Below are 15,161 nucleotides of genomic sequence, written 5' to 3' on the forward strand. Positions count from 1 at the left end.
TACTAAACTGTTGGAGACTACAGCTTTGGTATTGTGTACCCTTCTGATTACAACATTAAAGAGATGATCATATTCCATAGGATGCAGAGAATTACGAGGATATTGCCAAGATTGGAAAATTGAAGCTACGTGGCAAGATTTGAAAAGCTGAGATTGTTTTTGTTGGGGTAGGAGGCTAAGAGAGACAACAGAGGTGCATGGTCAGAAGGGGGCTGGACAGAGTAAACAGAAAGGACACATTGCCCTCAATAGATTTAAAGTAATTGGTAGAAGGATTAAATTTGAAAGGAGGAAAGATTTCAACCAGTACTTTGATATGTACTTGACAAGCCAACGATTACAGGCATTAATGTTGGGAGATGAGTAGTTAGTTTGAGTATTTTTTCCTGCAAGGCATGATGTCTGATTGGCCTCTTTGTGGCAAATTTTCTGAGATTCAGACACTGCACCTGATCAGTCATCCAATCATACCTCTAAGTTTTCCATCTTCCCAACCCATTTAGCCTACATACCAGCCTATTTCCCTAATCTATCCTATTACCCAATAACAAACTACAGCCCCCAATCTGTGACCCGGCGCCAATTAACACCCATGCCTATCTAGACCCTCACCAGGTCATGAGGTGTGCCACCCCTGTAACCCACCAACATCTATATTTACACCCATATTATCTAATCACATCCCTACCCTGCCAATGAATAACTGACCCACAGGTCTACCCTATTTTGCCATAACCCACTCATCCCCTTAACTTGTCATCCAGTGACTCATCCTTATGCTTACCCACCACCCAAAGACTCATCTGCATGTCTACCCCACTGCCCAATAGCTCACCAATGTCTGCCCTGCCATTCAATAACTCATCCAGCTGTCTACTCTGCCACCCAATAAGCACTCCAACTGTCTACCCTGCTACCCAATAAGCCAATCAGCTGTCTACTCTGCCACCCAATAAGCAACTCAGCTGTCTAACCTACCATGCAATAAACCAATCAGCTGTCTACTCTGCCATCCAATAGCTCACCCAGTAGTCTACCGTGCCATCCAATAACTCATCCATAAGTAATCCAGCTGTCTCTCCTACCATCCAATAAGCAATCCAGCTTTCTATTCTGCCATCCAGCTGTCTACCCTGCGTCCAATAACCCATTCAACTCTCTACCCTGCCATCCAGTATTCAGTAAGCCACTCAGCTGTCTACCCTTCCATCCAATTAGCCTTCCAACTGTCTACCCTGCAATCCAGCTGTCATCCAATAACCCATTCCGCTGTCTCCTCTGCATTCCAATAATCCACCTATGGTCCTTCCCAATCATCCAATTCCCACCCTTTTCCCAACTCTGTTACCTCAGTAGCCTCCTATCCCAATGAAGGTCCCATCTCTGTGTCCTGTCACCCAGCCGTGCCCCTAGGCGGCTCTCTCTGCCCGGTCCTACCTGACGCCGTGTACCAGCTCCCGGCGTGACTGGCCTCTCGGCAGATGGCTCGGCTGGACATTTTAGAGCCGGAGCTTCCTATGATGGGATCGCGGCAGATCTGCGGGGACGGGGGGCCACAGCCTGGACCCGGCGGCTCCTGAGGGCTGCTGACACTGACTCAGAGAGGCGGCCGGTCACCGGCTCTGGCCGGCCAACGAGAGCCCGAGAACAAAGCAGCAGCTGAGCCGAGCCGAGAGTCCCTCGGGAATCCGAGCGCCGGCGCGGCGTGCTTGCGTCACCGCGTCCGACGTCTGGGAACGTGCAGCCGCGGCAACGTCATCGCGCAACTTGCGTGCCGGGAGGGCGAGCGGCTTCCGCCGGTGTCTGTAGGTGGTCGGCTCCTTATCTCTAAAAATACATAAATAATAAAGCCAATGAATGCATTGACCAAACGACAGTAAAATGTGTGAGCAACTTTTTTACGGTTTACTCTTTTGCGTAACACACTCAAAATGCTGGAGGAACTCAGCAGGCCAGGCAGCACGTTTCAGGCCGAAACCCTTCTCCCACCGGGTTCTACGCGCTACGCTTTCCGCCATGAGGAGGCACCCGGTGTCTTCCACCGCTTCCTGCTGTTCTGTGCATTTGTTTTATTGTGAGTTACGTTTCAGTAGTGTAGCTGGATCCCAGTGGTAGCTTATTAGCGGGATTGGTGCCCGAATATAACTTTGAAAGTCAGACACAAAATGCTGGAATAATGTAGCCGGACTGGCGGCATCCATGCAGAGGAGCAAAGAGTCGGTGTTTCATCACTGATGATTATAAAAGGCAGCTCAAGGGCCCGAATGTACTGTAACTAGCTCCTTCGATGACACGGAGATGACTGGGTTTGCAGGACACTAGAAGCCTGCAATGGGAAATAAGAGGATGAGAACTAGGCAGATGTGCGTAAATATTATTCTTTGAATAATAACGAGATGACAAAATGCTGCAGTACAAAGTGATATTGTGACATGAAACAAAATTAGTATGCATGGAAATCAAGTAATTAGAAAGGACCATGGAATAGTGAACAGAATATGGAGTATAAAAGTTGTGAGGACTCAATACAACTTTGGTTTTGATAAGTGATGGTCTATGAGGTTAATGCCTGGGATGAAGGGGTTGATGTATGAATAAAGGTTGACCCTATACTTAATAGAATTTAGTAGAAAGAGAGGGGATCTTGCTGAGAAAAATAATATTCTGAAAGGTAGATGCAGGGTTAGAACTAGGAGAAATTGTTTTAGAATAAGGGTCACTGACATTACAAAGAGGGCAGCTGTCCGTCGACATTGCTAGAAGTTTGTGCATGTTTGGCACAGATTCGGCACGTCATTCAGCGGACTGACTGCGTCGCGGCCTGGTTTGGAAACACCAAAAGCCTTAACAAACTAGCAGATACAGCCCAGTTCGTCGCAGGAAAAGCCCGCCACACCACTGGGCTCATCTACAAGGAGCGCTGCTGGAAGAAAGCAGTGCCCCCCACCTTCCGGGCCGTGCTCCCTTCTCGCTGCTGCCTTTGCGAAGGAAATAGAGGAGCTTTAGGTCCGACACCACACCATGTTCAGGAATTTTCCTTCAGCTATCCGGCTCAAGAACCAGTGTGGATAACTTCACACAACACTGAACTGATTCCTCAACCTATGCTCTCACTTTCAAAGGCTCTACATGCTCTCAATATTATTTATTTACTTACCTCCATTATTATTTTTGTTTTTTTCTGTATTTGCTCAGTTTGTCTTTTGCGCATTGACTCAATCTTTGTGTGTAGTTTTTCATTGATTCTGTTGTATTTCAGAGGGTGATGAACCTCTGGAATTCTCTACTCTGGAAAACTGGAGACAGACTCATATTCAAGTTAGACAATAACAGATATTGAAACTACAAGAGAGTGAAAAGGTGTTAAATTGAGAGTGGGGAAGTGTTGCTGAGCCTGTTCCTGTTTCTTTTCCCTATGTCGCTCTTGGGTTATGTTCAGACTCGTTAGTGTCATGACCAGCAACTTCTACCATTTGTCATCCACACTTTGTCAGAGATCTTCGTCTTTGCTGATGGCCTGGAGTACAGCCTTCTCCCAGTTTATGGAAAAAATGGTAGCCGTTATCAAACATAATGTACAATCTCTGTGATGGGCTTTACCTTAGAGATATCATTAGTTTTAAAGTTTACTCCATCTCCCAATGTTCGCTGATAGACATAAGCATTTGCATTTGTTTTTTTTTGACATTCTTCGGCCCTCTCCCTGCAATCTCAATTTCTGAGATGTCCACACTCATCTTGCTCCCACCTTTGGATTTAATTGTTTCACCTATTTTTCATTTCTCCTGTAAAGTAGTTCTTTAGCCTTGCCTCCTTCACCAAGCTACTATCCATCTGGCACATGCTGCTCTCTGCGAATTACTTGGGAATCTTTACCCATGCTGACTGAGAATATATTTAGTGCTGTCTACCGATGCATTGAATGTGTTGACTTTGATTAGTGAGATTTAAAACTACATTGATCCAACAACTCTTGCTGCAAAATTCTCACAGCTAGTTTCTAATCAGCTGCATTCAACGCCTCGTTCACTTCAGGCTTCTGAAGCAAAGAGCAACCTCTAAGTGTCGTGCAACACAGAAATAAACTCAGGTTGCTGCTCCTCCAACCCAAGAGCATCAGATACGGTAGATGAACCCCAACAGACTCACAGGTGAGGTGTTGCCTCACCTAGAAGGACTATTTGGGGTCCTGAATGACGAGATGTAGTATCAGGTGCAGTGCTTGTTCCACCTGCTTGCTCCTACACCTCCTCTCTCACTTCCATTCAGGGCCTCGAATAGTCCATAGATGCTCCTGGGCCTGCTGAGTTCTTTCAGCATTCTGTGAGTGTTCCATATAAAACAGTATGTCCTTGATTTTACGTTCTAATCCTCTCAAAATGAATGCTAACATTGCAATTACCTTCCTTATCACTGACTTAACCAACAAATTAACCTTTATGGAATCCTGCTTGAGGACTCCCAAGTCCCTTTGCACCTCGGATTTTTGAGTTTTCTCTCCAGTCATAAAATTGTCTATGCTTTTAAGCTTTCTACCAAAGTGCATGACCATACACTTCCCAACACTGTTTTCCATCTGCCACCTCTTCGCCCATTCTCCTAAACTGTCTAAATCCTTCTACACCTCTCTGCTTCCTCAATACTACCTGCCCCTCCACCGATCGTCGTATTGTTACAAAATCCCGTAACTGGATCACTTACCAGCAAAGATAGAGAGGTCCGTTGAAGTCTGATGGTACTATTTTTAAAAGTCTTTATTTATGAAGGGGCACAAAAATAAGATTATTACAAACATTCAGATAATATACGTCGTCAATCTAAAAGCGCGGGTCTAATAATAACCATCAATAAGAAACAGCTCGATCGTTTGTCTAGGGGATGATATATTGTCCGATGGAAATATAAAAGTCACTCAGTTCTGCAGGCTTCAGCCTTTTGGGGGACCGCTGGGTTTTCACTTGTTGGAGAGAGAGAGAGATTAGTGAGAAAAGAAACTTGCCCGGGTCTTTCATGAAGCAAATCCGTTGAATCAGGGGAGCAGGCTTCCCCGTTGTTAGCTAAAAGCTGGTTTCCGTGGTTCCAGTCACCAATTCCAGCCACAGAATCGAACGCAGGTGACTTCCTTCAAATGGCTTCCCGCTACTACGGGTTCATTAGCGTTTCTTCTGGTGCGTCTGAAGGGGTTGTTCCCCCAGACCCTCTTTTATACTTCCTCACGGGGTCTCAGATGTCAATCAGGTTGGGATGATGCAATCTCTCTCTCAACCAGCCCACTTTGCCCAAGGGCTTGCACGTAGCATAGTCCCCAATCCACAAACGTGGTCTCCAGGAGACAATGGTCAATGTCGCATTATTTTGCATCGCGGTGGAACGAGGTATTCGGCACATCTCTCTCTCTCCCATTTCCTGGGTCTACTGACCCCCCCCTCAACTAGTGCTCTTGCGATTCTCACAAAGAGGGGGCTGCGGACATAACACCTCTCCTCTTAAAGGCGTTTTTTACCCGCGGTTAAAAACGGATTCGTACAGAGTCTTACAGGATTTTTGAATCTAACACAATACACAAGCTTCTCTTTTCACTACAGAGCAATACAGGTATACATTTAATTCGACATCCAAACGGTTAACGATTACAGTGGCATTTCCTTTAATATTGTAACATCTTGTACCTTACTAAAGTCTCGTAGCACCAGACTTCAACTTAATAACCACCTATTTTTTTTCAGCAACAAAACTAAGGAGTTGTGATCTTCGCTTATGTGCATCTACAAAAGTTTATGCGAATACTAATCGTTTTGGTCGTTTTACTTAACGGCAGGTCTCCAAGGGGCTGTCTTTATTATTCACAGGCTTTGGCACAATCCCGTACAACCTGCTTTGCTGTTTAAAATGGCATCCCCATAACCGTCGCCTCTTTTCCGGTGAGTCCCCCCCCCCCCGTGGGGAACTTGAGTAATTTGGCGTGGTAAACTCCCGCCCGCCTCGTTCATAGGGGTTATTTTATCAACACCGTGTCCCAAACTTAGACCATTTCCACCCAATTCTTTAATTTTACCCAGGTGGCTAGCCCTTTTGTCAGGACCCTTCAGGCTATTGGTTTTTAATTTGAGCTCTTCACTCGCAATGTAGCATTTCGAATTCGGCCTCTTCACACCCCATCCTGGCATAACAATAGAGTGGGGGGCCCCGCTATCTCCCGGCTCACTCTGTAAGCGATCTGCTAGGTTTAAAATTTCTTCATTCGACTTGGGAACTACAGACTTTCCGTTTCCTTCAATAATAATCCTCATCTCCCCATTCTTAAATTCTGCATTAACTTTGAACACACCTTCGAGCACAAACACCTGGGAACTCATACTTCCCACGGTTACCAAGGTTAACCCTTTTTCCACTGAACCAAGTCTATCTGACCCTCAAGGACGGCCACTGAATCAAATACCTCAGACTTTTTCTGAGCTCCATTACTAGGTTCAGTACCACGTGCATCCCCATCTTGGACACACTCAAACGGGACATTGGCCTCTTCCAGGCTTTCAATACCCGTACCCTTTTTAAATTCTAAGTTCCCCGTTTCTCCCAGGTACTCTCTGGGCAACTCCTTTCCGGAGTAAACTCAACCCAGAGGGCTGAAACAACCTCATCTGCCAACCCAGCAGACTTCTTCGAGGTAAGGGCACCCTTTTCATCTAGGGCTGCTCTCATTTCATTATCGGGAACACCTTTAGAAGTTTCAACTTCCTCAAACAGTTCTGCCAAACCAGACAGATCATCCATGTCCAACTCTAACTGAGCATTTTCAGGGATATTTTCAATACCTCAGCTGTAAACACGTTCTTCCCAATATAATACTGAGTTATGGCCCTTTGCACCTCCCGCTTTTTCATTGTCAACCTCACCCCTGCGAGGTTTAACTCCTTCGCCAATTTTATCAAGTCCGATTTGGAGGCCACCTCCAGCGCCTTCAGAGTCGGGTTTTCTATAAATTCACCCACGTCCATCTTTGCTGGTTTCCCGTCTGGCTACTCGCAAAACCAGATCCAAGTTTTGGACCTACAAGCCCAATTCACTGGCCCTCCAATTTGGTGTCAAATCCTGAGACGAGAACCCCAACTGTTATGAAATCCCATAACTGGATCACTTACCAGCAAAGATAGAGAGGTCTGTTGAAGTCTGATGGTACTATTTTTAAAAGTCTTTATTTATGAAGGGGCACAAAAATAAGATTAATACAAACATTCAGATAATATACGTCGTCACTGCTCAATCTAAAAGCGCGGGTCTAATAATAACCATCAATAAGAAACAGCTCGATCGTTTGTCTAGGCCAGGGGATGATATATTGTCCGATAGAAATATAAAAGTCACTCAGTTCCTGCAGGCTTCAGCCTTTTGGGGGACCGCTGGGTTTTCACTTGTTGGAGAGAGAGAGAGATTAGTGAGAAAAGAAACTTGCCCGGGTCTTTCATGAAGCAAATCCGTTGAATCAGGGGAGCGGGCTTCCCCGTTGTTAGCTAAAAGCTGGTTTCCGTGGTTCCAGTCACCAATTCCAGCCACAGAATCGAATGCAGGTGACTTCCTTCAAATGGCTTCCCGCTACTATGGGATCGTTAGCGTTTTTTCTGGTGCGTCTGAAGGGGTTGTTCCCCCAGACCCTCTTTTATACTTCCTCACGGGGACTCAGATGTCAATCAGGTTGGGATGATGCAATCTCTCTCTCAACCAGCCCACTTTGCCCGAGGGCTTGCACGTAGCATAGTCCCCAATCCACAAACGTCCAGGAGACAATGGTCAATGTCGCATTATTTTGCATCGCGGTGGAACGAGGTATTCGGCACATCTCTCTCTCTCCCATTTCCTGGGTCTACTGACCCCCCCTCAACTAGTGCTCTTGCGATTCTCACAAAGGAGGGGGCTGCGGACATAACAGTATCGTTCGCTAACTTAGCCTCGAGGCCATCAATTCCATCATCGAAATCCTTGACATATAATGTAAAAAAACAAATAGTTCCAACATAGCATCCCAACTCCTGTACCGTCCTGACAAAGGGTCTCAGCCTGAAACATAGACTGTACTTCTTCCTATAGTTACTTCCTGGCCTGCTGTGTTCCACCAGCATTTTGTGTGTGTTGCCTGTACTCAATATCTTGACTTATGAAAGCCCACAGGAGCAGAATTAGGCCATTTGGTTCCTCGTCTGCTCCACCCCCCCCCCCCCCCCCCCACCCTCAGCTCCACGATCCAGCCTTCTTCCTGTTACATTTGGTGCCACGGCCACTGAAGAACCAATCAATTTCTGCCTTAAATATACCCAACGGCCTGTCCTCTAGCTACCTGTGGAAACAAATTCCACAACTTCACCACCCTTTCACTAAAGAAATTTCTCTGCATCTCTGTTTTAAATGGATGCCCCTCTGCCCTGAGGTTCTACCCTCTTGTCCTAGACTCCCACACCATTGGAAACATTCTTTCCACTTCTACTCTGTCTAGGCCTTTCAACATTCAAAGGTTTCAATGAGATTCCCCCCCTCCATCCTTCTAAATTCCAGCGAGTATGGGCCCAGATACATCAGATGTTCCCCATATGATAACCCTTTCATTCCCAGATTCATCCTTGTGCCCCTACTCTCAACCCTCTCCAATGCCAGCACATCTTTTCTTAGATAAAGAGCCAAAACTGTTCACAATGCTTAATGTGAGGCCTCAAGCTGTGCCTCAACCAGTATACAACTCTGAGATTCATCTTCTCCAGATAGCCATGCAACAAAGGAAAAACATGGAGGTCGTTGAAACAGAAACATCAAACCCATGCACCCACCCGCCCTGCAGAAAAAAGAACAGCAACACAATCATCAACCCCCCTTCCCCAGCACAAAACACAAGAACATCAATGCCCAAATCCACCCCCCACCCTCTGCCTGCTCAAATAAAAAACAGGAAAGAATGAACAAAAACCCAGATTATAACATCCATCAGACTTTAAAAGTCCAGAGTTCATAAACCTGACAGTCCAGCCCGCGAACCCGACAATCCAGCCCGTGAATGCGACAGTCCAGAGTCCATAAACCTGACAGTCCAGCCCGCGAACCCGACAATCCAGCCCGTGAATGCGACAGTCCAGAGTCCATAAACCGGACAGTCCAGCCCGCGAACCCGACAGTCCAGCCCGCGAATGCGACAGTCCAGAGTCCATAAACCTGACAGTCCAGCCCGCGAACCCGACAGTCCAGCCCGTGAATGCGACAGTCCAGAGTCCATAAACCTGACAGTCCAGCCCGCGAATGCAACAGTCCAGCCCCCTAACGCGACAGGTCTGCAGGTCACCCTTGGGCAAGGTGTATCACCTGCTTAGCTCCTAGATCAGGGTCAGGTGAAGCTGTGGGAGCACATGGTGGATGATCGTATAAGCAGCCTGTGCACATCACATGTCCTGGTTATGTGACCACTGATGCCAGGCAGACAATCTCTGAAGAGTATTGTTAATAGCTGGGATCGCCCACCCCTACCTAGAAGAAGGCAATGGCAAACCGCTTCTGTGGAAAAATTGGCCAAAAACGATCACGGTCATGGAAGGACCATGATCATCCATGTCATATGACGCAGATCATAACGAATAAACCAAAGTCCATTTTAGGATCCACCTCTATGACAGCCTATACTTAGCAGGAAAGAGCACAGTAAACCATAAACACAAGAGATTCAGCAGATACTGGAAATCCAGAACAGCATATGCGCGCGCACGCGTGCACACACACACACGCACGCACGCACACACAACACAAAATGCTGGAGCAGCTCAGCGGGTCAGGCAGCATCGAAGGAAAGGAATAAATAGCTGATGTTTTGAGCCGAGGCCCTTCACCAGGACAGGAAAGGAAGGGGGCAAAAAGCCAGAATAAGAAGATGGGTTGGGAGGGGGAGGAGAACATGGCAGGTGATAGGTGAAGCCAGGTGAGGTGGGTGGTAGATAGGTGGGTGTGGATAATGTGAGAGGCCAAAAGGAGTTAGGTGCAAAGTGGAAAGGGCTGAAGAAGGAATATAATAAGTGAGTAAATTTTATTATCAAAGTACATATATGTCACCACATACAACCCTGAGATTCATTTTCACCAAATCTATCGAATACTAACTATAACAGGATCAATGAAAGATCAACTAGAGTGCAGAAGACAACAAACTGTGCAAATGTAAATATAAATCAATTGCAATAAAAGTGAGAACATGAAATAACAAGATTAACAACTCCCTAAGGTGAGATCGTTGATTAGGGAAGGAGAAGGATGCAAGGGGAGCCTGAAGGCAAAGGGAACCTGCCACACGCTCGATCGGTGAGACCAGGTGAGGAGAAAGGTGGGTGGGGACTGGGGGGGGGCAGGGGATGAAGAAAGAAGCTGGGAGGTGATAGGTGGAAGAGGCAAAGGGCTGAAGAAGGAGGAATCTGACAGGAGGGGCAGTGGACAGTGGGAGAGAGGTAAGGAGGAGGAGCATGAGCAGGAGGTGAGGAGAAGAGAAGGGGTAAGAGGGAAGCCAGAATGCAGTTAAAAAGTGTTAACGTTCTAGGCAGAGAGTCAAGAGTGCAGTAAAGTACCTTCAGAATGTAGACCTGGCAGATCATGTCCTCCCCAGGCTGAATATCTCTGATGTTCTGGGTCAAAAAGATGCCTCGCCCCTGACATTCAGAATCTGGCTTGCAGATGAAGGTCTTGAGTTTCCTCTGCAGTAGGGCACAAAATCATGATATCTGCAGCAAGAAGCACTCATTAGTACTGACAGAAGAACCTATACAGAAGGTCTTTAAGTTCAAGGTGGAGCACAAGTTTAATTCTCATCGGGCCGTACACATGTATGCGGCTAAATGAAACAGCATTTCCCTGGGGCTAAAGTTTCAAAGCACAAGCACACAGAGACACACATAGTACATATAGTTATGATAGGACATACAGTCACCAAAAGTTATAGCACAGGCCTGAAGTTTGATGGGGCGCTTGGAATATTGGCCTGGAGCCATGTTTCCACAGGAACAAGTACACAGTAGTACCTCAACTTGCCCCGGTTCAGCAGACGAGGGCAAATCAGCTTGTTTTGTGCTGCGTCCACCACAAGCAATCAAGCTTGTATTCCACAGAGTGGACACTAGAGGGCAGCACCAACAGGAGCAACCAGTCACCCCAGACTAGCATGCCTGCTGCACCCTTGTTCTCTTCCACACAGCCTTTGGCACCTCATCATCTGGCTGGCTGTAGCAGGCAACCCCACGGCACGAGGCCCGGTCCGCACAACAACCAAGGCCACACAGACCCTCACCAATGAACCCAACTTGCAGTAGTTGAAATCACCAATGTCCAAAAGGGTCTTGCGATCACAAGAAAAATGTCTAAGGTGCACATTTGTTGGACCAAACGCACCCACCATCTTGTCAGAGGGATGCATGTCAGTGGTGTCTTTCACAAGCACGAAGTATCCAACAACACCTCACAGCTGTTGAAGTCCTCCTGACAGACCGTAACTATGGTTGTATAGGATACGAAGCATTTGGTACAAGAACACCAAGATCCCAGTTGATGCTCTGTTCCCAGGCACAAATGGCTTGTCGTGGAGCAGACTTGATGAGCCGAATGGCCTAGACCTGCCTCTATGTCCTACGGTCTCAGGATCATCACCTTGTCCTGCTGAGATCCCAAGAGCCATGCTGCCTGGTGGGGGGAGGGGGGAGAGCAGGTCAAGGGGGGCGTTTCTGGACCAAGAGCAACCCAACCAAGACCTTAGCGCTGGAGTTGCTGGAAGATGGTGACGCATTTCAACCGTGGCGAAAGCAGAGGGAGGCTGCAGCAGTGAAGTGCCCCCTCCATCGTCTTGCGCGCACTACCACTGGACCCTGACCCCGATCTGTCACAGTGTCACACGGATCAACCCTCACCCCCCACGTTAAATGAAGTCATGCACAGGCATTCTCCATTAAGGGAATAAACCCTTGGGAGAACATGGTACTCAACTTGAACGATCGCTACTGTCCACTGTGGTTTATGTTTCTGTAAACTCTCCGTCAAGCTGATTTCACCAGTGCAAGTTCAGATTCATAGAAATGTCACAGGTACAACCTACCCTTGTTATATGCGGGGGATACGTTCATTGCAGTCGACGAATAATGTGAATAATTATTTAAATAGAGAAAATAGGGATGTGTTCCAAAGGGCTTCCTAAATATGTTTTATCTGTAATTTATTCACATTTTCATACCAATACACACAAAAGCAGTACCACGAGGCAACATTCGTATTATATTTAATCAGCTTAAGGTAATATCATAGAAAGTTAACATACTAGGGTGTACAGTACTCACCAACAGTGGCAGGTGTGTTGGCTCTGGGAGATGAGTGGTTGTTGTGGTGTCGGTCAGCTTTACACGGATGAGGTGGATGGTTGTGGTCGTCAGGATCATATCCAGCACAGCAAGGGGTGAAGGAAAACTCACAGAACTCTCAGAACTGCCGGCAGCAGGAGATGACACCAGTTTGGTGAGGGTCGTTTGCTTGGCAGCATTTTGTTTTTCAGCATTAGTTTGCTCATAGGGAAGAAGGGTTGATGGCAGGAAATGACTGAGGTGCTGATTCTGTGCTAAACTTGGGTCCATGTCCGTCACCATTTGTGCTAAGTGTTCCGACTTCCAGCATTCCCTCACTGCTGGTAAACTCCTGGGATTTTCAAAATCGTCTGTTGCTTGCAGCATCTGAGAGATAATTTGCCGTAAAAAATACGCCTTGAAGGTGGATCACACCTTGGTCAAGTGGTTGAATCAGCAATGTTGTGTCAGGTGGCAGGAAACGCACTGTTATGTTAGGAGAAATGCTGTCCAAATGTTTCGGATGGGCTGGCACATTGTCAAGCAACAAAGGAACTTTAAAGGCAAATTCTGTTCCCTGCAGTAGTGTCCCAGAGCTGTGTTGCCTTAAGCGGATGCCACGCTGTTCATAATTTCCAACTTTTTTTCAAGTGTTAACGCGCTTGGCTGATGGCCAAGGACATGACATCGGATGCTTAGGAGGCATAGTTAAATATTTCAAGCACAAAATCACTGTGCCGTAGGTAAAACCAACAAAAGTTTAAGAGTGCAAGATCACGCATCCATAACTTGCCAAAACCAATGCGATATTGTTGGGAGTGAGATTGTGAGGTGTGCACACGTGACTTGTATTGGCGGGAAAGTGGTGCTCCTCACATAACTGTGAGTTTTGGACGCATATAAGGAGACGTCAGTAGAAATAGGTTCCTCGCCTAACTGTGAATCTGCATTGTCTGAAGACGCATATAACAAGGTAGGGTGTACTTCAAAACATACAGTGAAATGTGTCATTTGCGTTGGCAAAACTAAGGATGTGCAGGGACAAGTATCGACACGCATTCTGGCGAAAGTGGGTGAGATTTGACAGGTTAAACTCTGCTTTAAGATAATCTTTAAACAAACTGGCTTTGGGGCATAAAATGATGATAAACAACATGCCAACTCTATGCATTAATTATACAACCTTATTTTTTTTACAGACCACGATTCAGATCAGATCAGGTTAATTTATTTATTGGAGGTGCACGGAAAGATACATTGAAATATGCCACTTATGTTAACAGACAACAACCACCTAAATGTGCTGGGTGGGGGGGCAGCCCACAAGGGTCGTCACACGTTCCGGTACCAACGTAGCGTGCCCACGATGCTCAGCAGAGCAACACAAGCAACAAAACATGGCAAATTTGGAGCATTCTGTGCAGTTTTGGTCGCCTACAAACATACATGAAAGTCGTAAGGAAGGTGGAAAGAATACAGAGAAAATCTACAGGGATGCTGCCGGGTCTGGGAGAAAGATTGGAGGAGTTACCAGGAACGGTTTGATAGGCCAGGAAGACTGAGATCAGATTTGATAGAGGTACACAAAATTATGAGGGGTAGAGAGAGAGTAAAAGCAAGCAGGCTAGGTGACAACTGGAGGTCACAGGTTAAAGGTGAAAGCTGAAAGCTGAAAGCTGAAATATTTAAGTGGAACCTGAGGGAAAACTTCTTCACCCAGAGGGTGGTGAGAGTGTGGAACAAGATGCCAGCGCAAGTGGTGCCTGCAAGTTCGATTTCAATGCTTAAGAGAAGTTTGGATAGGCACATGGATGGTAGGGGTATGGAGGGCTAAGGTCTGGGTGCAGCCGTCCCATCGGTTTGGCATGGACTAGATGGGCCAAAGGGCCTTTTTCTATGTTGTACTCTTTGACTCTCTCACTCACCCATCCACTCACATTCAGACAGGCCTCCAGTCCTTGGCCCCAGACTCTCACACCCACAGTCATCAGTAACTTGGCCCTGAAGTGGGATTTCACAATATTCTGCACATGTTCTTTACACTACACAGAACACACCGGAAGAACAAGCCCATCCGCCCACAATGTGTGTGCTAAATCTCTTTTGTCTCTACATTTTCTGGCTATTCATGAGCCTGTCTTAAAGTCTATCCTGTCTGCTTCTGACACTATGACTGGCAGCCCTGTCCTCACTCTTTGTAAAAACTTAGTCCCGGACATTCCCTTTAAACTTTCCCCTCCTCTGGTATTTTGCGTTTCTACCCAGTTCTGACTGTGTACCTATCTCTGCCTCTCTAAATTTCATAAACTTTCCTGAGCATCCTGCACTCCAGATAAAATAACCCAATCTTGTCCGACGTTTATAAACATCCCTCGGACTCCTTTACCCCAGATAAAATAACCCAATCTTGTCTAACATTGATAAACATCCCTTGGCCTCCTAAACTCCCGAGAAAGAAATCCCAATCTTGTCCAACGTTGATAAACATCCCTTGGCTTCCTGCAGTCCCGGGGGAAAAAAATACCAATCTTGTCCAATGTTTATAAACTTCCCTCGGGCTCCTGCACCCCAGATAAAATAACCCAATCTTGTCCGACGTTTATAAACTTCCCTCAGGCTCCTGCACTCCCAGAAAAAAGCACAAACTTGTCCAACCTCAATGTAGAGACAAAAGGGATTTATACTCTCTCAGTTAGGCAGCATCCTAGCTTACCTTTTCTGCATCCTCTCTCAAGTGAATCTCAGTCCAGAGGGCGCAGCCTCAGAATAGAGGGATGTCCATTTTCAACAGATATGAGAAGGAATTTCTTCAGCTAGTCTCGC

At 46.5% G+C, this 15,161-nt stretch overlaps 2 protein-coding genes across 2 annotated transcripts in view; both read right to left on the reverse strand.

Moving 5' to 3' along the window:
* memo1 (mediator of cell motility 1) overlaps positions 1-1,717 on the reverse strand; it is a 72,341-nt gene extending 70,624 nt beyond the window's left edge. Inside the window, exon 1 of the mRNA XM_059986308.1 lies at positions 1,438-1,717. Within this exon, the coding sequence (XP_059842291.1) occupies positions 1,438-1,498 (61 nt within the window). The 5' untranslated portion in view covers positions 1,499-1,717. The remainder of the gene's footprint in view (positions 1-1,437) is intronic.
* LOC132402398 (uncharacterized) lies at positions 1,614-13,059 on the reverse strand. Its single transcript, XM_059985255.1, has 3 exons — positions 12,339-13,059; positions 10,309-10,712; positions 1,614-1,827 (listed from the first exon to the last, which is right to left on the reverse strand). Exons 1-3 carry the CDS (start codon positions 12,723-12,725, stop codon positions 1,614-1,616), a joined length of 1,005 nt encoding a protein of 334 aa, XP_059841238.1. The 5' UTR covers positions 12,726-13,059.
* Between the last annotated feature and the right edge of the window lie 2,102 nt (positions 13,060-15,161).

This window comes from Hypanus sabinus, chromosome 12 (assembly GCF_030144855.1).
Source record: "Hypanus sabinus isolate sHypSab1 chromosome 12, sHypSab1.hap1, whole genome shotgun sequence".
NCBI classification, from domain to species: Eukaryota; Metazoa; Chordata; class Chondrichthyes; order Myliobatiformes; family Dasyatidae; genus Hypanus; species Hypanus sabinus.

Bases quoted from the DNA above. Each gene is read 5' to 3' on its own strand.
- LOC132402398 (XM_059985255.1), bottom strand. From the start codon at position 12,725: ATGCTGCAAGCAACAGACGATTTTGAAAATCCCAGGAGTTTACCAGCA. The intron at 10,713-12,338 runs GTGAGTACTGTA...GCCCTACTGCAG, and splicing joins CAACACACCTGCCACTGTTG to AGGAAACTCAAGACCTTCAT. The intron at 1,828-10,308 runs GTTCCCTTTGCC...ATGTATTTTTAG, and splicing joins ACCGATCGAGCGTGTGGCAG to AGATAAGGAGCCGACCACCT.